The sequence below is a fragment of the Drosophila innubila genome (assembly GCF_004354385.1).
Source record: "Drosophila innubila isolate TH190305 chromosome 2L unlocalized genomic scaffold, UK_Dinn_1.0 4_B_2L, whole genome shotgun sequence".
NCBI lineage: Eukaryota > Metazoa > Arthropoda > Insecta > Diptera > Drosophilidae > Drosophila > Drosophila innubila.
The window spans coordinates 26,813,572-26,834,988 of NW_022995372.1; the positions used below are offsets into that span (position 1 = coordinate 26,813,572).

General features: G+C 38.3%; 6 protein-coding genes and 1 pseudogene across 6 annotated transcripts; 4 read left to right on the plus strand and 3 right to left on the minus strand.

The window, feature by feature from the left end:
• Positions 1 to 675: 675 nt before the first annotated feature.
• LOC117780518 (dynactin subunit 5-like) lies at positions 676 to 2,174 on the plus strand. Its single transcript, XM_034617075.1, is given in 4 exon segments — positions 676 to 828; positions 931 to 1,230; positions 1,920 to 1,939; positions 1,941 to 2,174. Coding segments are annotated over 4 exon segments (567 nt in total). The 5' UTR covers positions 676 to 780; the 3' UTR covers positions 2,140 to 2,174.
• On the minus strand, positions 2,157 to 2,921 carry LOC117780517 (annotated as a pseudogene).
• Positions 2,922 to 6,224: 3,303 nt separating this feature from the next.
• Positions 6,225 to 7,694, plus strand: LOC117781574 (dynactin subunit 5-like). Its single transcript, XM_034618342.1, is given in 4 exon segments — positions 6,225 to 6,314; positions 6,417 to 6,457; positions 6,459 to 6,714; positions 7,413 to 7,694. Coding segments are annotated over 4 exon segments (567 nt in total). The 5' UTR covers positions 6,225 to 6,266; the 3' UTR covers positions 7,635 to 7,694.
• Positions 7,670 to 8,481, minus strand: LOC117781573 (ankyrin repeat domain-containing protein 49-like). Its single transcript, XM_034618341.1, has 2 exons — positions 8,284 to 8,481; positions 7,670 to 8,225 (listed from the first exon to the last, which is right to left on the minus strand). The coding sequence occupies exons 1-2, from the start codon at positions 8,417 to 8,419 to the stop codon at positions 7,714 to 7,716; spliced, it is 648 nt and encodes a 215-aa protein (XP_034474232.1). The 5' UTR covers positions 8,420 to 8,481; the 3' UTR covers positions 7,670 to 7,713.
• A 680-nt stretch (positions 8,482 to 9,161) lies between these two features.
• On the plus strand, positions 9,162 to 9,886 carry LOC117781505 (protein Dr1). The gene has a single exon (XM_034618278.1). It carries the CDS (start codon positions 9,232 to 9,234, stop codon positions 9,802 to 9,804), a length of 573 nt encoding a protein of 190 aa, XP_034474169.1. The 5' UTR covers positions 9,162 to 9,231; the 3' UTR covers positions 9,805 to 9,886.
• Positions 9,811 to 10,926, minus strand: LOC117781504 (probable tRNA(His) guanylyltransferase). Its single transcript, XM_034618277.1, has 2 exons — positions 10,677 to 10,926; positions 9,811 to 10,610 (listed from the first exon to the last, which is right to left on the minus strand). Exons 1-2 carry the CDS (start codon positions 10,891 to 10,893, stop codon positions 9,895 to 9,897), a joined length of 933 nt encoding a protein of 310 aa, XP_034474168.1. The 5' UTR covers positions 10,894 to 10,926; the 3' UTR covers positions 9,811 to 9,894.
• A 217-nt stretch (positions 10,927 to 11,143) lies between these two features.
• LOC117781922 (mRNA cap guanine-N7 methyltransferase) lies at positions 11,144 to 12,838 on the plus strand. Its single transcript, XM_034618805.1, has 2 exons — positions 11,144 to 12,380; positions 12,447 to 12,838. Exons 1-2 carry the CDS (start codon positions 11,228 to 11,230, stop codon positions 12,527 to 12,529), a joined length of 1,236 nt encoding a protein of 411 aa, XP_034474696.1. The 5' UTR covers positions 11,144 to 11,227; the 3' UTR covers positions 12,530 to 12,838.
• The last annotated feature ends 8,579 nt before the right edge of the window (positions 12,839 to 21,417 follow it).

Below are 21,417 nucleotides of genomic sequence, written 5' to 3' on the forward strand. Positions count from 1 at the left end.
TCAGTTTAGCTACCTCATCTGTCAACGAATACTTCACCTTATATAAATACATCTTGATCTAGCTGATGACGGGAATTCTAGCTTTATTGAAAGTTGCAATGGCTTTTTTGGCGTTAAAAAATATCTGGCAACATATTGAAATATCAAATCATAGCATCACTTTTAATCCACAGTCTTTACAATAATATCAGTAAATGCCGCTTAACCATCTTTACAATACTTTCCATCACTGGCAAAGGATTACAAAATTTTTGATTTGCGAGCGCATTAAGATGCCTAAGATACGATATTAAGCAAAACCGCAAGAGGCCTGAATGAGTAATGCCTTATTTACGAGTTGGCTATCTCTTCATCCAGGGGATGAAGAAAAATGTTATTGCAGGTATTACAAATCAACCATAACTGCAAAACTTACTGATTGAAACGTAAGGTATTTTAAATGAATTGGGACAAAGCAATCTGTATAGCTGAGGAAGATGATGATTATGCTGAGATCGACAAATGCTTTTAATTACTGGAATAATAATAAAAACAACTAACAACTATAATGGCTTTTTATTTGGATTTTTTTAAATTCACTAGCTTTTTAAAATTGTTAATATAGCTTTTCCGAACCTGAAGAGTTGACAACACTGTGTATGACCGAATAAGTGAATTTTTTTATTTCAAAGAGCCGTTCATTTGAACTTGTTCTGAACGAAATAATAACAGCTGAGTTGGTAAAACAGAAAACCCACACAGAATTTGCGAAAATATTTAGTTGTATATTACTAAAATATAATGGAAATTCCGGACACGTACTACAGCAAAGATGAATACGTTGAAACGGTCTGTAATATTTGTAAAGAAATTCCGATCCAAGGCGTGTCGAATAATTTCTCTTGATGATCTCATCAACTGCTGACACTGGCCAATTTTGTTTGTTTACAGGCCTCTGGCAACAAAGTGAGTCGCCACACGGTGCTCTGTGGCTCCCAGAACATAGTGCTCAATGGCAAGGTGATTGTGCAGAGTGGCGCCATTATCCGTGGAGATCTGGCGAATGTTCGCACCGGCCGATATTGTGTGATTAGCAAAAACTCAGTGATCCGACCACCTTACAAGCAATTCAGCAAGGGAATCGCTTTCTTTCCCATGCACATAGGAGATCATGTCTTTATTGGCGAGGGTGCTGTGGTATCCGCCGCGATTATTGGCTCCTTTGTATACATTGGCAAAAATGCCATCATTGTAAGTAGGCAACTTGGAAGTTATAGAGCTGCTTGAATTCATTCAATGAATGAGTTCTAGTGAGTTCTGTTGAATGAATTAAACGAATTAAGTTGAGTGAAGTTGTGCTGCTAGCATACTTGGTTTGTCGAAACTGAGTTTGAATGAGAAAGTATTTTTGATATCTGTTTTTTTTTGTTTGCCATGTTTTTGACGAGTAAAGTTTTAAAACAAGATAGAGCAGACACATGCAGAAACGGCCGCAGATGTTCGAGTCTAAAAATTATAATTTACTTTTAAGTTTTCATAATTATTAAATATTTTACCCTTATTTCTACTAAACTTACAATACAGAACATAAAACAAGGAAAACAAATTTAATATATATTAATATACTTGTGTGTAAATGCATGCATATACTTTCGGAACGAAAGGACAGATACTAATTTTTATTTGTCAAATTGTTAATTCTCGTTAATTCGAATTCAAATTCTCACTCATTCAAACTCATGTATCGTCAAGTGAATGTTGTCAATGTGATTTTTATACGAGAACTCAAATTCGTTAGGATTCAGTCGAACTTGAGCTGATTAATTCTTTTGGAGCTCCTTAGCTTTATATGTCACTTTGAGTTCATTCATGCAGCTCTCTATTACAATTTTGCAGTGTTTATTTATCTCTATTAATATTATTGTCAATTGTCTTGCCAGGGCCGTCGTTGCACGCTCAAGTTGCTGTGTGATTGAGGATGGAGCTGTGCTGCCGCCAGAGACGACAGTTTCCAGCTACATGCGCTACACGGCCAAGTGCACCATTGAGGGCGGTCAGGGTAATCCGTATTTTGTGCCCGCCGCCATGCAGGATGAGATGGCGAATTATACAAAGTCATTCTATGAGCATTTTGTGCGCACTCCGGCGCCGGCCAGCTGAAGAACGCGTTCCGTTCAATAACATACGCATATAAATAAAACTAACAATAATTATATTAATGAAACGCATACGACTCTTAGTCTATCAGTCCCGTATCGCAATCGTACGCCTCATTGCCCATCTCAAGATGACGTAGCTCATGCCTGTACGACGTGCTATAACAGCAGCTGTCTCCTCGCTGTTGTTCTCCTTGTCCGCCTTTATATTGCGATTCAGGAGCAGCACCGTTGCCGTATTGCGGCAGTTGGAAACAGTGGCTGTGATGTGCAAAGGTTTGCTGACCATCCGACTCGGCATTTACATCTCCGCCAAATTGCAGCAGAAGCTGAGCACAATCAGCATTATTCCACTTGCAAGCCGAATGCAATGGCGTCCATCAACTCAGTGCGTGCATTCAGTTCGCTTTGTACTGCAGCAGCAGCTTAATGTCCACAAAGTTGTTGTAACAGGCGCGATGCAGAGGCGTGTATCCATCATCATCCCGAGCGTTGACTGTGTCCGCATCCAGCTGAAGGATTTCCCGCACCTCACTGATGCGGTTCTCATTCACGGCCCACAGTATCATGCGTTCAATGCTGGCTGCGTATAAAGTTTACCATATAATTACTTGTTAATTCACATAATATACCGTTCATACCTTGGGGATTTTATCCTCTTCGATCAACTCGTCGGCATCATCGTCCCAGCCGCTAACAACATTCCACGCGGCACTTTCGCATGCTGCAACTTTTCCTGGGATTTTCATCATCCGAATCGTAGTCACCCATTATGTTTTCTTTAATTTCTTATTTTCATTAGCGCGTCAGCTTTCGCAATAAATGAATTTTGTTTTGAAGAAGAGTTTGGGAGGCAATATCGATATTGACAGGCTATGTCGTGACACGAAATTATATTCAATGCGATACCATTTAGATATAACAGCGTTTCAATTATTTAGTTCGCTGCATTTTCTCGGTAAGTTTAAACATTAACTTATTTTGTTCAATAGTAATTTTCAGAATAACTTAGAAACAAAGGATTTAGGATTCTGACCAAAAGTATGCACTCTTTCTACAATGGGTACATTGAGAAGGCGATATTTTATTTTATTATATGCGATATTAAATCGGATATCAATATTGTCACGTTCTTGAATATCGCCATCCCTATTTATAAGAAGGGCTGTGTCGTTTCGTTGAATAGTTCAAGTTAACGGATTATTAAAATGAACGAGCAGATTTATTCAATCATTTATGAACTAGGACGTTCATTTATCGACAAAAAAAAAATAGTACACAAAATATATGCATTTGTCAGCAATTTAAAATTTAAGTGTTAGAATATAGTTTCATATCAATAAATAAATGAGCAACTGACCAAGTCAGAAAATTTAACTAAAATCCACTATTATTTTTAAGCATATCCGTTGTTATCGATTATTTACTGCAATACATCGCAGCATCGATACGATTAAGCATTTGTCATCGTTTTGCAACACTACAACGGTAGCAGCAAAAGCCAGCATCGTTGTTTATCCCATTTCTCGGAGTTTGTTTACGTTTCGTGCGCGCTATGTCAATCCCCAGGAGGAGCTACCGCCCAGTGCTGAGGATGATGAGTTGACACTACCACGCGCCAGCATCATGTATTTAAAAGATATAGTTATCGATAGGTATTGGCGGTAAATACATGTGAAAAGGTATGACCCTAAATTTTAGATCATAAAGAGAGACGATGCATTTTGTTTTGCAGTAACGGCGAGTTTTTTTTTGGGATTGGAAAAGGAAAGGAAAATAGAGGAATAGGAAGAATTTTAGAGACCACGAGGTTGACAGAAAATTCGTGAGAGTCTGATTTGATCGGCGAAGAGGAGCGGTTGCCTGGACAGGCACACAGTTTCTTTTGAGGAGAGTCGCCTGTGCTGCACCAGCGTGTTTGCCTAATTTGGTTGACAGTCAACACATTTGTGCTCGCTGTGCTGCGGACCAAACTTGTGCCTCGCCAGAAAAGCCGTGTCAGACGACGCTGGAGCTTCGACTGACATCGTGCTCCGCATGTGCTGCCCCAGATCTGTTTGAGGTCAATAATTGAGTGCTCCACCTCTGTGCCAGATCAACAAAATTTCGTGCCGTTGCAAAACCTTGTGGCGTGGCCTCTGCGAAAACTGGCTGATTTTTGTAAACGTTTCAACCCGGAGGGGAAACTCTGATCGTCGTTGGGAATCTGTGGATATGTCTATTACAATTCGTCCAAGAGAACCCAGGGAGCACGTTGTCAAACGTACAAGTGAGTCAGTTCTGATTGCTCCACCACATGTTTGAAAGATTTTAGTTGAAGAGCTGCAATATACCAACCTTTTCTGCCCCAGCCGTTTAAGAAATTCAATGCTGCTGTTCTTTTGTTAAAAAAATGATGAAAATTTATTAGAGCATTTCGCCTAATTAAAGAAAATTTTAAGAACGTCGTACATAAAAAGATATAAGTCGAACATTAAATGAAATTATAAAATTAAAACGTAAAAATACTTATATTAAAACTTATATAAAATTAAATAATAATATAATTAAATTAATTAATAATTAAAATTAAAGAAGTAAAAAATAAAGGAATAAAGCAAGTAAATAAAATAATATCTGTATAAATTGAAACACAACAGTTTAGGAACAACACAAAAACAATAACATTGCAAATTCACTCAACAAAATACAATAGATATTGTATACATATATATATACTCATACCATAAAACATATATCGCCCTTCAACTAACCCAAAGAGCTCTTTAGGTAGGCAAGGTCCTTAAGCGATACATATTCACATTTACATAGAATCACACACTAATCACATCATAATTAACTTACCGGTACATGAACATATATGTATGTATATACCAGATACATTTATAATTCCTGAGTTGTTTCTGCACTAGCATCTGCGTCACAGTATTTCCGGCGAGCTTTTACCTTTACAGCATCATGACCTAGTTGTTAGTTTCTTCCTTGTTGCATTGTTGCTGAATTGTTTAATTGTTTGATACATACATACCTGTAAGTAGAAGATAAGATAAGATGTTAATTATGAGAAGAATCACGTGAAGAATATAATACTTACCTGATGATAAAATGTCCGAGTAATTATTGCGTAGGGAGAGAGAAACACGATGGCCACAGGATGAAGTAGTCCATTCGGTGGCCAACATGAGGAGACGATGACGGGGTCATCTCAGGCAGGGCGGGTACGCCTGGGTCCGAACCGATCCTGTTTGGACGAGAGGTGGATCAGTGTTAGGTTTTGAATGTTTGTTTGTTTACTTACCGTTTGTTGTTGATTGCAGGTTTTGTTGTTTATGCTGGATTTCCGTCGTCTTTGTTGTAGTGTTGTGTAGTTCCGTTCGCACAGCTGTTTGTGTATCGATGATGTAATCGATTGTTCGGACTGCAGGCCAGGGATGGGACTTCACCCTGAGAACGATGAGCCAGCCGGCGCGGCCCAAGGTGACAACATATTGAACATATCAAATCATAGCATCACTTTTAATCCACAGTCTTTACAATAATATCAGTAAATGCCGCTTAACCATCTTTACAATACTTTCCATCACTGGCAAAGGATTACAAAATTTTTTGATTTGCGAGCGCATTAAGATGCCTAAGATACGATATTAAGCAAAACCGCAAGAGGCCTGAATGAGTAATGCCTTATTTACGAGTTGGCTATCTCTTCATCAGGGATGAAGAAAATGTTATTGCAGGTATTACAAATCAACCATAACTGCAAAACTTACTGATTGAAACGTAAGGTATTTTAAATGAATTGGGACAAAGCAATCTGTATAGCTGAGGAAGATGATGATTATGCTGAGATCGACAAATGCTTTTAATTACTGGAATAATAATAAAAACAACTAACAACTATAATGGCTTTTTATTTGGATTTTTTTAAATTCACTAGCTTTTTAAAATTGTTAATATAGCTTTTCCGAACCTGAAGAGTTGACAACACTGTGTATGACCGAATAAGTGAATTTTTTTATTTCAAAGAGCCGTTCATTTGAACTTGTTCTGAACGAAATAATAACAGCTGAGTTGGTAAAACAGAAACCCACACAGAATTTGCGAAAATATTTAGTTGTATATTACTAAAATATAATGGAAATTCCGGACACGTACTACAGCAAAGATGAATACGTTGAAACGGTCTGTAATATTTGTAAAGAAATTCCGATCCAAGGCGTGTCGAATAATTTCTCTTGATGATCTCATCAACTGCTGACACTGGCCAATTTTGTTTGTTTACAGGCCTCTGGCAACAAAGTGAGTCGCCACACGGTGCTCTGTGGCCCAGAACATAGTGCTCAATGGCAAGGTGATTGTGCAGAGTGGCGCCATTATCCGTGGAGATCTGGCGAATGTTCGCACCGGCCGATATTGTGTGATTAGCAAAAACTCAGTGATCCGACCACCTTACAAGCAATTCAGCAAGGGAATCGCTTTCTTTCCCATGCACATAGGAGATCATGTCTTTATTGGCGAGGGTGCTGTGGTATCCGCCGCGATTATTGGCTCCTTTGTATACATTGGCAAAAATGCCATCATTGTAAGTAGGCAACTTGGAAGTTATAGAGCTGCTTGAATTCATTCAATGAATGAGTTCTAGTGAGTTCTGTTGAATGAATTAAACGAATTAAGTTGAGTGAAGTTGTGCTGCTAGCATACTTGGTTTGTCGAAACTGAGTTTGAATGAGAAAGTATTTTTGATATCTGTTTTTTTTTTGTTTGCCATGTTTTTGACGAGTAAAGTTTTAAAACAAGATAGAGCAGACACATGCGAAACGGCCGCAGATGTTCGAGTCTAAAAATTATAATTTACTTTTAAGGTTTTTCATAATTATTAAATATTTTACCCTTATTTCTACTAAACTTACAATACAGAACATAAAACAAGGAAAACAAATTTAATATATATTAATATACTTGTGTGTACTTAATGCATGCATATACTTTCGGAACGAAAGGACGGAGTAAGCTAATTTTTATTTGTCAAATTGTTAATTCTCGTTAATTCGAATTCAAATTCTCACTCATTCAAACTCATGTATCGTCAAGTGAATGTTGTCAATGTGATTTTTATACGAGAACTCAAATTCGTTAGGATTCAGTCGAACTTGAGCTGATTAATTCTTTTGGAGCTCCTTAGCTTTATATGTCACTTTGAGTTCATTCATGCAGCTCTCTATTACAATTTTTGCAGTGTTTATTTATCTCTATTAATATTATTGTCAATTGTCTTGCCAGGGCCGTCGTTGCACGCTCAAGGATTGCTGTGTGATTGAGGATGGAGCTGTGCTGCCGCCAGAGACGACAGTTTCCAGCTACATGCGCTACACGGCCAAGGGCACCATTGAGGGCGGTCAGGGTAATCCGTATTTTGTGCCCGCCGCCATGCAGGATGAGATGGCGAATTATACAAAGTCATTCTATGAGCATTTTGTGCGCACTCCGGCGCCGGCCAGCTGAAGAACGCGTTCCGTTCAATAACATACGCATATAAATAAAACTAACAATAAGTATTATATTAATGAAACGCATACGACTCTTAGTCTATCAGTCCCGTATCGCAATCGTACGCCTCATTGCCCATCTCAAAGATGACGTAGCTCATGCCTGTACGACGTGCTATAACAGCAGCTGTCTCCTCGCTGTTGTTCTCCTTGTCCGCCTTTATATTGCGATTCAGGAGCAGCACCGTTGCCGTATTGCGGCAGTTGGAAACGGTGGCTGTGATGTGCAAAGGAGTTTGCTGACCATCCGACTCGGCATTTACATCTCCGCCAAATTGCAGCAGAAGCTGAGCACAATCAGCATTATTCCACTTGCAAGCCGAATGCAATGGCGTCCATCCCAACTCAGTGCGTGCATTCGGATTCGCTTTGTACTGCAGCAGCAGCTTGGCAATGTCCACAAAGTTGTTGTAACAGGCGCGATGCAGAGGCGTGTATCCATCATCATCCCGAGCGTTGACTGTGTCCGCATCCAGCTGAAGGATTTCCCGCACCTCACTGATGCGGTTCTCATTCACGGCCCACAGTATCATGCGTTCAATGCTGGCTGCGTATAAAGTTTACCATATAATTACTTGTTAATTCACATAATATACCGTTCATACCTTGGGGATTTTTATCCTCTTCGATCAACTCGTCGGCATCATCGTCCCAGCCGCTAACAAACATTCCACGCGGCACTTTCGCATGCTGCAACTTTTCTAACTGGGATTTTTCATCATCCGAATCGTAGTCACCCATTATGTTTTCTTTAATTTCTTATTTTCATTAGCGGCGTCAGCTTCTCGCAATAAATGAATTTTGTTTTGAAGAAGAGTTTAGGGATGGGAGGCAATATCGATATTGACAGGCTATGTCGTGACACGAAATTATATTCAATGCGATACCATTTAGATATAACAGCGTTTCAATTATTTAGTTCGCTGCATTTTCTCGGTAAGTTTAAACATTAACTTATTTTGTTCAATAGTAATTTTCAGAATAACTTAGAAACAAAGGAAATTTAGGATTCTGACCAAAAAGTATGCACTCTTTCTACAATGGGTACATTGAGGAAGGCGATATTTTATTTTATTATATGCGATATTAAATCGGATATCAATATTGTCACGTTCTTGAATATCGCCATCCCTATTTATAAGAAGGGCTGTGTCGTTTCGTTAAGAATAGTTCAAGTTAACGGATTATTAAAATGAACGAGCGAATTTATTCAATCATTTATGAACTAGGACGTTCATTTATCGACAAAAAAAAAATAGTACACAAAAATATATGCATTTGTCAGCAATTTAAAATTTAAGTGTTAGAATATAGTTTCATATCAATAAATAAATGAGCAACTGACCAAGTCAGAAAATTTAACTAAAAATCCCACTATTATTTTTAAGCATATCCGTTGTTATCGATTATTGCTACAGCAATACATCGCAGCATCGATACGATTAAGCATTTGTCACTCGTTTTGCAACACTACAACGGTAGCAGCAAGAAGCAGCAGCATCGTTGTTTATTTTTCCCATTTCTCGAGTTTTGTTTACGTTTTCGTGCGCGCTATGTCCAATCCCCAGGAGGAGCTACTGCCACCCAGTGCTGAGGATGATGAGTTGACACTACCACGCGCCAGCATCAACAAAATAATAAAGGAACTGGTGCCAACGGTGCGAGTGGCCAATGAAAGTCGTGAATTGATTTTAAACTGCTGCTCCGAGTTTATACACCTGATTAGCTCCGAGGCGAACGAGGTGTGCAATCAGCGCAGCAAGAAAACCATCAATGCCGAGCATGTTCTGGAAGCACTCGATCGCTTGGGCTTTCGCGACTACAAACAGGAGGCGGAGGCTGTTCTCCACGATTGCAAGGAAGTGGCCGCCAAGCGACGTCGACAGAGCACGCGTCTCGAGAATCTGGGCATACCTGAGGAGGAGCTGCTGCGCCAGCAGCAGGAGCTGTTTGCCAAGGCGCGCGAGGAGCAGGCGCGGGAGGAGCAACAACAATGGATGAGCATGCAGGCAGCCGCCGTCCAACAGAGCAATGCGTTAATACAGCGACAGCAGACGACGGACGGGAACATCAGCAGCCGGAAACCCAGCGAAGACGACGAGGATGACGACGACGATGACTACTAATCGAAATCGAATAGTTGAACGAGTTTATTTCTTTGCGCTTAATGTAATTGTAAAATTGTAATTAAACTATTGCCATAAGTCACTCGAAGCTCAGCTTATATTCGCCTTGTCCCGCCGTTGTTCGTCCAAGTCCTCAGTCAGCTGATGTTCCAGCAGCCTGGGCACATTGGATGGACTGACATAGTTGCCGGGCACATATTTGCCAAGTAATTCCGTGTGCTTCTTCCAGAATTGTGTACCTATTAGATCTTCGTGTATGGGCACTATCGCCTGTCTTCCCTTATCCTGCACATTCTCGGACTGCACCACACGCTTCCTCAGCAAAATGGTTCCCTTGCGGTACATGGCAGGCAGGTTGTTGTAGTTAATCCCAAATTGTTGAAAGAGCAGCTCATTCTTGTCTGCCGAGAGTGTTCCACGAAGTCGCTCCTCAGCCTGCTGATTGGTTAAGCCCGACTCCAGCACTAGCTTCCAGAATGCCGTGTTATAGAGATTGTTCACATGCACATCCGCCTGGCGCCAGCTCAGATAATCCCGTAGATTCTCATCGGATGGATAGAGCACAGTTCGGCCATCGAAACAGGGGGCGTATTTCAAAGGTCGGTCCATCCACTTGGCCCAGTTCATCACATAGCTGCTGGAAAACAGGCTCGTCACATAGGTTAGCAATTTGGAGGCTCGACGCTTAAATGCCGCCGTATCCTTGCGGAACACAAAGGAGTATTCGTCACTCTGTCCATATCCCAGCACAATGTCTCGGAATTCCTGCATCACAGCAATGCCAGCAGCATTCATTACATTGAGCGCTAATTAGAATACTATTTACTATTTACTACTATTTAATTAACTTTTGTATTTACTGTCTCTCTTACCATTCTCATCGTTGGGCTTTTCAAATCTGTGCGCGTTGGAAAACTTGTGAAACTTTTTGCCATCAATGCGAATTACGATCCAAACATTTGGCAAGATTCTGTCGTCCTGCTCGTAGGACTTGACGTATTCATACCTGCTGCAGGCCATATTGCGTCTGCCAAGCGCCGTTGAATTGCTTTTATTTAACAACAGCCTTAAGAAAGCACGAAATTGCATTTAGTATTAATTTACCGCACGTAAACAGGTGATTGATTGGCCAATAACCATGCAGGTATAATTCACAAGGTTTATCAAAGAACTGCCGCCATTTATCGTTGACGTCACACTGACACAACGTTCACTGTAAAGAGTAGAGCGATAACTGCTTTTTATGTCATGCTCACTCTCGTTAGAGCAACCTTGTTATTTGTATTCATCTATGTGACAGTGTTGCACCTGCAAACGATATCGATAAGCAGGCTAAGTTTTAAAACAGCTGTTGGAAAGTAACGCGGCCAGACTTTCCATTATTAAGGGGCAGCTGCATTTATTTGCTTTGTGTAATAATAAAATGAGCGTAAATTATGAACAGAATACAGCGGATGAAGAATTTGCACAGTCCCATCAATCAGTGAGACTTTCAGATGATGAGGGAAGCGAAGGCAACGACAACACTGAATCCGTTGCCGCTGAAGTCTCTCAGCCAGCAGCTGTTCAAGGCAACGATGCTGAGGATGCGGATGCGGAGGCAAGTGGAGCCGCCAACACACATGTGGTAGCCCATCACTACAACGAGCTGAAGGAGGCGGGACGCAAGGAACGACACAAGTCGAAAATCTACTTTATGCGAAACTTTAACAACTGGATCAAAAGTCAGCTTATCAACGAATACATGGCACTTATCAAGCAACAGAAGCGCATTGGTGAAGCACTCCGTGTTCTGGACATGTGTTGTGGCAAGGGCGGCGATCTGCTTAAGTGGGACAAGGCCACCATCTCACACTTGATCTGCACGGACATTGCCGAGGTTTCTGTCGAGCAATGCCAGCGTCGCTACCAGGATATAATACAGCGAGCCGATAAATCCAAGTTTGGCCACAAATTCACAGCCGAATTCTTCGCCTGTGACTCGACGATGGTGAGACTTCGCGAGCGTTACAAGGACGCTTCTCTGCAGCTGAATTTGGTATCCTGCCAGTTTGCCTTCCACTACTGCTTCGAGTCGCTCGTCCAGGCGGATTGCATGATGCGCAACGCAGCCGAGTGTCTGCAGCCGGGAGGTTACTTCATAGCAACTATGCCGGATGCATATGAGATCATTAGACGGTTAAAGGAAGCTGGTCCCGATGCACGTAGCTTTGGCAACGATGTCTACAATATTGAATTTGAGTGTGATACGGATTCACTGCCTTTGTTTGGCGCCAAGTATCAATTCCATCTGGAGGGCGTTGTGGACTGTCCCGAATTTCTAGTGCATTTCCCCACACTTGTTAAACTTGGTCGCAAATATGGTCTACAGCTGGTCAGACGCAGCACATTTGCTGACTACTACAAGGAGACGTTGCCCCAAGGTCGCCAACTGTTGCAACGCATGTCTGGCCTGGAATCTGTGCAACCCCATCGCTGTGGCAACGATGACCAGTTCGCCCATGTGCGTAAAGCCGTCGGCACACAACGTGGACGTCCAATGGGCACACTGTCCAAATCCGAATGGGAAGCAACAAGTGAGTTTCAAGTACACAATTCCACAATTAATGATACCAACTAACCTTCTACCTTTTATTTTCCAGCTCTTTATTTGGCTTGTGCCTTCAAGAAATGCAAGAATAGCTGGGATGCTAACGGAAAGCCCGTGTTTGAATTTGATGACTGAAGTGTTTTAAAAAAGCAGGTTTCAATTTTTAAAAATAATGGTTTTTTCATTACACATACTCAACATGATCAGAGCATATTGTATTAAGTTTAAAAGTGTTGAACTATTTTAATGCGAGGATTTGTAGCGTTAATAAAAATATATATGAATATGAAATATATGAGGTGAAGTTTAAAATCTAAGCCCCATAACCCGTAATGTTCTTAGTCCAGTATAAACATCTAATTCGGCATTCTAATTTAAGCAATTAGTTAGAAATATTTGTAAACTAATTCCCGAAGACGAAATAATAAATGGAAAGAACGTAAATTATTTTGACAAACAATTAATATAATATAATAGGAGCACAGAACTAGGAAGCATATAATTATTAAATAAAAAATATGAATACAAATTTATGAATAAACAAATTGGGTATGCAAAAATTATAAAAAGCTAATTTTGTCATTGCTTGCTTTTTTGTTTTAAACATAGAGTACAGAAATAAGACGGCTGTCAACCCTTTAACATATGGTCTCTTCTGGTGTATTATTTAGTGTGTATTTAAAATAAATTAATGAAATTTTGAATATGACAAAAATCAAAAACCAGAGAACATAATCATTATAAGTTTTATTTTAAAAAATTACATATAATCATTACTTCATGAATTTTATGGATTTTCATTAATGATAATAATTTTTTTTGAGTAAAAAAACATAAAAATCACATATTATCATCACTTCTGATAAAAATCACATATAATCATCACTTCTGATTTTTATTTTTTTTTTATCAAAATAAAAATCAATTCCAATTTAAAGCTTACGGGTAGACATTTTTGCCAATTATCTTGCACGTACTTAAAAAGGCAACTCAGAGGGACCTTTCAAAGCCAAAAAAAGGGTTAGAAGGGGAGGGGGGTATATTTCAAAAAGAGTTTGAACTTAGAAAGAATTTGAGGGGTTGAGCCTGAAATTAAATAAATCAGACAACGAAAAGTGCGAAAACAATTTTAATATGTGGCTGCAGATGATAGAAAAAACATACCAGAAACTGATACATTTTGAATTCCATTTTTAGAATCAATCGACCCCATCAATTAGGACTTTAACACTAAATCCAAATTGGACAGTGAACTTAAAAAACATACAATGAATTTGACACATCAGCATTAGCACATCGTTTATTTCGCAAACTTCAAATAAATTTGAACCACTTACGATCATCAATTGGACAAGATAACTTAGCAGTCTCCATTTGCTATCAATCGAATATCTCCAAATATGGGTAAAGTAATTTATGATTTTGCTTTCATTAAAGCAAACAATTAATACCTCAATTTGGGGGAGCTTAAATCAATTTTACAATTTTAGAAATAACAAACCATTATAAAATTAAAGTACAAAATTTTTAATTTTATCATGTATTTTTAAAGTATGATTCAGGATGTTATTGATAAATTCAGATAATATGCGGATAAAATGGCAACGACTCAGCATTTTAAAAGTCAAAGAAGTCTAAACTATTTGATTTAACTAAAAAACAACATGGGCGATAGGTCAACATCCTAAGAGTATTGTCACCCAATTTGGTTCCTCTAATTCGAATAGTCTCGGAGGTAAAAGTGTTCAAACTGGTATACCATAATCTGTCACGAATCTAATAATACCCATTTTTATGTAATGAGCTAATTATCATGTTATAAGTTTTTATTGTAGTAACATTTAATTAATTTTAGTAAACATTTTTAACACTGGAGTTGTCAATTTAATATTTTTTTAAAGGAATTATCTTTGTTTTGTTTATTTGCTTAAAAAATGTGTTGCTAAAAAGAAGTTGAAGGGGGTGGAGGAGGCGCCGACAAAATCTTTGCCCCGGGAGCAACTTTTCGTCGCAAAGGCGCTGGGCATATTCAATATTTGATATTGATAACAGCCTCAGCAATTTTGAGCTTCATTGATTTGATATTTTTTTTTTGGCTTTGAGTGGGTTCTCTAAGTTCCCTTTTTAAGTAAATAAAACAAAATTGGCAAAAAGTTCTACCCGTAAGTTATAAATTGCAATTGATTTTTATTTTGATAAAAAAAAAATAAAAATCAGAAGTGATGATTATATATGTGATTTTTATTTTTTTTACTCAAAAATAATGATAGTCATTGATGAAAATCCATAAAAATTAATAAATTTAAATCATGTCGAAAATGCAAAGATTTCATGGAAACGATCATGGTGTTTTTTTTCTTGTATCTTTCTTCCTTGTCGTTGATTTTTTTTAATTAAAAAAGACGAAAATAATCATTATTTGTGATCTCTGATCAAAACTAATATTAATGAAATAGATTTTTTCTTAGTTTTATACTCTGCATGCTTATTATCTCATTTATCATAGCATAGATGAACTTGCTTAGTTATTCTACCTTATTTATTCTTACTTTGGTTTCTTTCAATTTTATTACATTAAATCTTTGCTGTGGAAATTTTTAAAATAATATTAGGAATTTATAGTAGAGAAATCTAAGATACAAAAATATTTCAATAACATTTCAACAGAAATAAATAACATGCATAACTTATATAACAGCGAAAACGTGGCTTAAGCTGCGAAAAAGCTTAAGCCGTTAAAGCAATTTGAACTTTATAGTTAACTAATTGCGAGTGTTGATAGTTTTTTTTAATATTATTATTTGTTTAATGGGAAGTACAAAAAGTGATAAATCAACCCTCGCCACATTGACAATACCTGAGTGTCTCTCTCTATATTTACAAAGCTTTGATAACGAAGCTTTTTTGTAAACGAGTTCGAAATTGGAAAAAGTGTACGGCGTTGTCGAAAAGCTTTATTGGAAGGACATGGACATGGACACGAACATGAACTCATGTTCATGCAAGGAGAGCGCGCGCACAGCTGTTGCTTTCACAGCGACGGCGCCTTTGAAGGACATCGGGCAAAGGTTAGTCCTGACGTTTACGTTGCCGGGTCGTGCCCGTGCCCGAGACCGATTACCAAAGTGCGAGCCTGTGCCTGGCATTCAATGCATCAATGAATTATTATAGCTCAAGTGTAAATAAATATTTGATACCTCGCAGCGAAGGTACGAAGGAGTCGAGTATTGGAAATAAAGGCATAAATTACGCCATTGATTGGATGTCGATGGCAGCACAACGGATAATCGTCAGTTCTTTGTCTGCCACACACTCACACACACACACACACATAGGCTCACACTCTCTCTTTTACTCTCGCTCAGTCTCTATAACTTATATTCTGTACTCTTTGCGCTTCTCTCTCCGTTTGAGGTCTTTGTATATTGCTTTCCTCATCTTCAAGTTCTTGTCAGATAATTTCATTATTTAAAGTTTCGCTCATAAAAATAAACTTTGAGCGTAAAGTTTAAATTTGTTTTGCACACACGCACGCATACATACACACACAAAAGTTGTTTACAACAGTCCAGCTTGTGTATATGTTTGTGTGTGTGTGCTACGCTTTGTTTAAAGTAGAACGTGCGTATTTAGAAGGCAAACAACAAAACTGTTTACACACACGACTCGCTTCGGCTCGTGGCGCAGCATTGTCCCTTGCCACATGCCTTATGCCACCTGCCTCCACCCCACCCCCCTCGTCAACACTCGCTTTGCACTGATTGGCCCTAATGAATCTTTTTGTTACCTCATGCAGCCGCCTGCGCATTGTTCCATGCGGTCTATGCAAATTAGTTCACTTTTAACCCAAATGCTACCACATACCACGAGGTTGCACACAACATTTTCATACGATGACAGCCTCGTAAACTTTCTACAACCAAAGCCGAAAGCTGAAACTGTTAATAACAGTAGGTTGAGAATTTTCCTTGCGGTAAATCATAAGAAAGCGAAAAGAAGCGAATATGAGTAGGATTAGTTAAATTATAGCTACGGTAATTAAAGTCTAATTAAGAATTGACTTACATTTTGAGTTGAAAATGGAAAAAAAAGAATCTTATTATATTAGAACTTTTCCCAAAAAATAAAAAAATAAATTACAGAAGGTTGTCAATTTTTTTACATCATTAGAGTAAGCTGATATGACTGAGAAGTTTTAGTAAAATAAGTAACAACAATTATTTACTTACAAATGAAAACCTCGAAGTACTTTTATTTGAAGTTTAAAAATTAAATTTAAAAACCACCACGCTCACAGTTTTTAAGATAATGAGTTTTTTATGGTAATTAAAGTTATCTATTAATATTATTGGGTAGTAATTTCTATAAAGTTCATTTATATATGTTGATATAAGTAACGGGTATCCAGGTCGGGATCTCGACTATAACCTTTCCGACTAGTTTTATTTTTGTTTATTCTGATTCTTTTACTATAATTAAAATGTGCAAATTACCGCTTGTACTTGATGTTGGGCTTAAGCGCTAGGGGACGAAAATAAAAGGGAATCTACGAAAAAATGAAAAGTGTAATCTAAATATTTATGCAGCAGGATCTCCTGAATTTAGGGCTAAATAAGTATGAGTAGGGCTATAAAATGAAATGAAATTTCAAACTGGATGTGTGTGTTAATCGCACGGAATAGAGTTTAGAGTATATTCTCTTTTTCAGTATTTATAAAGATAGCCGTATATCATTTTTATGCCTAGCTGTAAATACTTGGACTGTCTTTGAGCTTGTACTTTATTTAATGTTAGCTATTCGGAAATGTCGAGTTTCCTTTAAGCTGAAATACCATAAAAATATAGTAAATTTTCAGCTATCTGGATTTAGGATACGGGTTAAATCTTTTTGCACAATGGATTGCCGGGCTGCTGGGTTTCTGCATATACACGTACGCTGTGACGTGCAGCTTGTGTGTGTGTGTGTGTGTGTGTGTGTGTGTGAGTCTCTTTTGTGTATGTCGTTGGCCACTGACAGTCAGCCAGGTAGGAAAATGAGTGGCCTTACATTACGTATACGCAGTGTGTACAAACAAAATACATACCGCAATGTTTATTTTGTAAGCTTGTAGAGGCAAGCGAGCGAATAAGTGTCTGTGAGCCAGCAGTCAGTATGTGTGTCAGTGAGCGTGTGTCTGTGTGTGTGTGTGTGCACCTCACAAAATGCATAAGTGAATGTGTGTATGTATTTGTAACGACTTGTGTTTATTCAACCGCATGGAACAATGTGAAAAACGCATGCCAGGCATTTGCCTTTGTTGTACCTCCTTTACTGCCCCCTCCAACCCTTCCAACGCCTCTGCCTCTGTACCCCTTGTATTTGCAGAGCGCTATGCTAAACTTTTTATAAGGATTGCCCCCAGGGTGAGCTTAAGGGGTGATGGGCAAGCACGAGGCGTGCAACAATTTAAAAAGATATGTGAAAGTGAGTGTGAGTGTGATTGTGTGTGTGTGTGTTAGTGTGTGTATGAGTGTTTGTGTGTGTATACAAGGACTTGCAGAATGAGCCGAGCCGAGCTTAGCTTATGTTAATCTTTTGTGGCTCTTGTCCAAAAGAAAAACTTGAACTTTGCCATCAATGTTTGAGTGATTCGTTCTATTCATGATTAATATGAATAATAACAGTGGCACTTGGCCAACAAAAATTCGAATAAAGTTTTCCAAAAGTTTTAAGCAACACAATCAGTTACCTTAAGTGCTTCGAATGTTTGAAGTCAAAAGTAATAGTCTCGTATTTAAGTTTCATAAATTTGAGAAGTGCTTTTAAAGAAAGAAAAAGGGAGAATAGAGAGAAAGAGTGAGAGAGATGAAACGACAGACAGACTTTTAGATAAAATCTCATCAATTATTAACTTTGATTGATTTCCTGTAGAAAATATATTTATTAATTCTGAAAATCTCTAGTCATTAGTATTAATAAGGGCAGGATTCATAAAGCTTAGAAAATAAAATGTCGTAACTTTGAAAAATATCAAATGGCAGAAAGAGAAAGAGATAGAGAGAGAGAGAGAAAGAGAGAAACAAAGAAAAGACATAGCGCCTCTTGAATAATATCTCATAAATTTTTTAAATGGATTCACCTAATATATATATATATATATATATATATATATATATATATATATATAAACCAGAGAATCTCAAACCATAAATATTGATAAGGAAGAATTAAAAAAAAGAAAAGACATATTTGACTTTAAGATATATTCTCATCAATAAACACAGAAAGGTCAACCGCAACCAAAAACTTATACTTATACTTACTTATACTAAACTCACATATTAAAAAATTTTCTTCAGGAATCGAACTTAAGTTTTAGTACTTATTTAAACAGTCTACACATAAATTAACCCACTAGAATGAAAATACCGAGCTTTTTAATTACTAAAAAATTAAAAATATATTAAATTCTGCGTAGATAAATTCTCAAGATAATCATAAATTCTCATCGCGTCATGCAACGCAACGTGTCATATTCAGGATTGGTAAAAAATATCTAGAAAACGGTTTTAAATGAAATTGCCCATGCAATTAACTTATAATATTTCAAATGATATTAAAAAAGTTCTAAGCAAAAAGGCTTGACCATTTCGGAGAGTTTGGCGGTATTCAATTAGAACTCAAAACCAACTTCTATATTTATAACGTTACGGTATCGCATATTTTTGCTTATATCTTTAAGGCGGAAGGGTCGATTGCTTTCATCTTATTCACTAAATATAGTTTAACTGAATTGTTACTCAGTACAACACCTTTTTCATGATTTTGTCACATTTTGGCGTACGAATGTAACGTTACAGGGTAACGTTGGTAATACCCAGATCCATATGGATATTAAAATCAAATATTTATTTTAAAACTGAACAAATCAAACGTCTTAATTTCACATTCAGTTGCATTTCACCCTTAAACACGCTCTAAGCTAAATAAATAATTTATAATTTGACTTGCATGGATTTTCCTTAGCTGTTTCCCTAACTCTTTACGTATGTAAGTATGCAAGTCATGTCATTTCTCGGGAAATTGGATTTGTAATGTTTCCCTTTGCATACTTTTGTGTGTGTACGTAAAGATTTTGTAATTGCACACTTGGCAATGATTTATTCATTGCAATTAGCAAACTAATTGGCTAAGCCGGAAATATATCGATTTAAAATTCAATAAGTTTGAACCTTGATAAGCTCATCAAACAAGCACGACCATGTCTCATGGACAGGAGGGAGACAGACAGAGAGATAGACAGTGACAGGATGACGATTAGGGTGAGGTTGTTACAAGGGATTTTAGCTCAAGGCGTAGCATTTGGGAATTAGCTGGCAACCATAAAGTTGTTTTCTTGTACTGTTCCGTTCTGTCATGTTGTTGTTTTATTTTGTTTGTTGTTATGTTGTGCTTTGTTGCGTTGTTGGCTGTCTTGTTGTGAAGTGCACACACGACAAAAGGTCAACTTGGCAGTGAGTTAAATGACAAGGACCTCACCTTGCCCGTGCCCATGTCCGTGTCTTCGTCCGTGTTCGTGTCCATGTCCGTGTTTATTACCGCGTGCCTGTTGGGGGGGCAACAGCATTGTTGCCTGTGCGTGTTTGCATGTTTGGCTGTCTTACGACCCCAAAACGTTGGCATGCAATGCCAGACTAGGCTAGCACCAGGCCAGGCCAAACCAAACCAGAAACGGGCAAAGTCAGGCCAATAATAATGGCTTTCACTTTCAAAACAAACGCCAACAACGGCAACGATGACATTGGCCATAAGTCGAAGCCAATCGTCCTTGGCGTGGTTGAATTTTAGCGGCCATTTGACAGCTCGAAGTTTAAAAGCCGGTCACAGGCATTCGCCATTCCCCCCTCCATATAATCCTCCCCACTATCCAACACTACAAATTAAATAGAGAGGTCGAAGTACAAGTTCCATAACCCTGAAGCTTAGTGTGTTTGTGCCTGGCCAAGTGGCCTCTGGTCATAATTACGGTGCACACAATTGACAGTTATCAACTTCGCGCCCACTAAAATCAAACTTTATCAACACTAACACACATTTGCCTAACTGGAAGCTACGCAGCAACAGCGGCGACAACGACTGACTTCCAGGCAAAACAAAAAGCTTGCTCAGTAAAAGCTCAACGCGCTGCCTGCTTGTCTCTTTTTTGCGCTGGCTCAAGCCAAAGTCGGCGATGTGAATGTCAGTCATGGAGTTCCAGTCGTCGGATACATGTGGAACGCAACGAACACAAAATAACGCGCCTCGCCCCAATATACAATGCGAAAAAGTTTTTTACAAAAATTGTGTATAAAACAAGCCAAGTAACTTCAACCACTCTGTGTATATGTGTATATGTGTGCGTGTGTCTCTAAATTAACATGTTTGCAAAACACGTGAAAGTGTCCAAAACGCTGCAAACACTTAATTTCCAATTGAGATACAAATATCTATTCTAAATCTCAGAAAAATAACAAAGCACTCGAACGCCAACATCAAAAAAAAAAACCACAAAAAAAAGGAAACAAGAAGAAGCAAGAAAGGAGAAAAAAGTAGCTGATAAAAAATTTAAAATTCAATTTGAAGCTTTTTGTAAAGCTCCACGCCCCGTACGCTGTTGTTGTTGTGTGTTAAAAGTGCAGCAGCAGCAGCAGATGCAGCAGCTGCAACAAATAGTGCTAGAGAGAGAGAGCGAGAGAGATAGTTAAGGAGAGTGTGTGGGAAGGCGGAGTAACTAATAATCAGCATTTAAGGATAATCTGTGCGGCTTACGGCATTTCATTAAAATGGATTTACGGCAATGTCGATGCGCTGAGCTGCATTTGTGCATGGGATTATCGATTGTAATGCGCAGTCATCAAACAAAGCAACAACAACAGCAACAGCAACAAAGCCGCAACAACAAACATTGAGTCAAAGAGTTCTTGTGTCTTATGAAACAATTGAAGCGCCGGCCAAGGCAGCCACAAAAGAAGAAGAAGCAGCAAACAACAAAATCGCATCACAT

Bases quoted from the DNA above. Each gene is read 5' to 3' on its own strand.
- LOC117781573 (XM_034618341.1), bottom strand. From the start codon at position 8,419: ATGGGTGACTACGATTCGGATGATGAAAAATCCCAGTTAGAAAAGTTG. The intron at 8,226-8,283 runs GTATGAACGGTA...CTTTATACGCAG, and splicing joins AGAGGATAAAAATCCCCAAG to CCAGCATTGAACGCATGATA.
- LOC117781505 (XM_034618278.1), top strand. From the start codon at position 9,232: ATGTCCAATCCCCAGGAGGAGCTACTGCCACCCAGTGCTGAGGATGAT.
- LOC117781504 (XM_034618277.1), bottom strand. From the start codon at position 10,893: ATGCAATTTCGTGCTTTCTTAAGGCTGTTGTTAAATAAAAGCAATTCA. The intron at 10,611-10,676 runs GTAAGAGAGACA...TATTCTAATTAG, and splicing joins AAAGCCCAACGATGAGAATG to CGCTCAATGTAATGAATGCT.
- LOC117781922 (XM_034618805.1), top strand. From the start codon at position 11,228: ATGAGCGTAAATTATGAACAGAATACAGCGGATGAAGAATTTGCACAG. The intron at 12,381-12,446 runs GTGAGTTTCAAG...TTTATTTTCCAG, and splicing joins ATCCGAATGGGAAGCAACAA to CTCTTTATTTGGCTTGTGCC.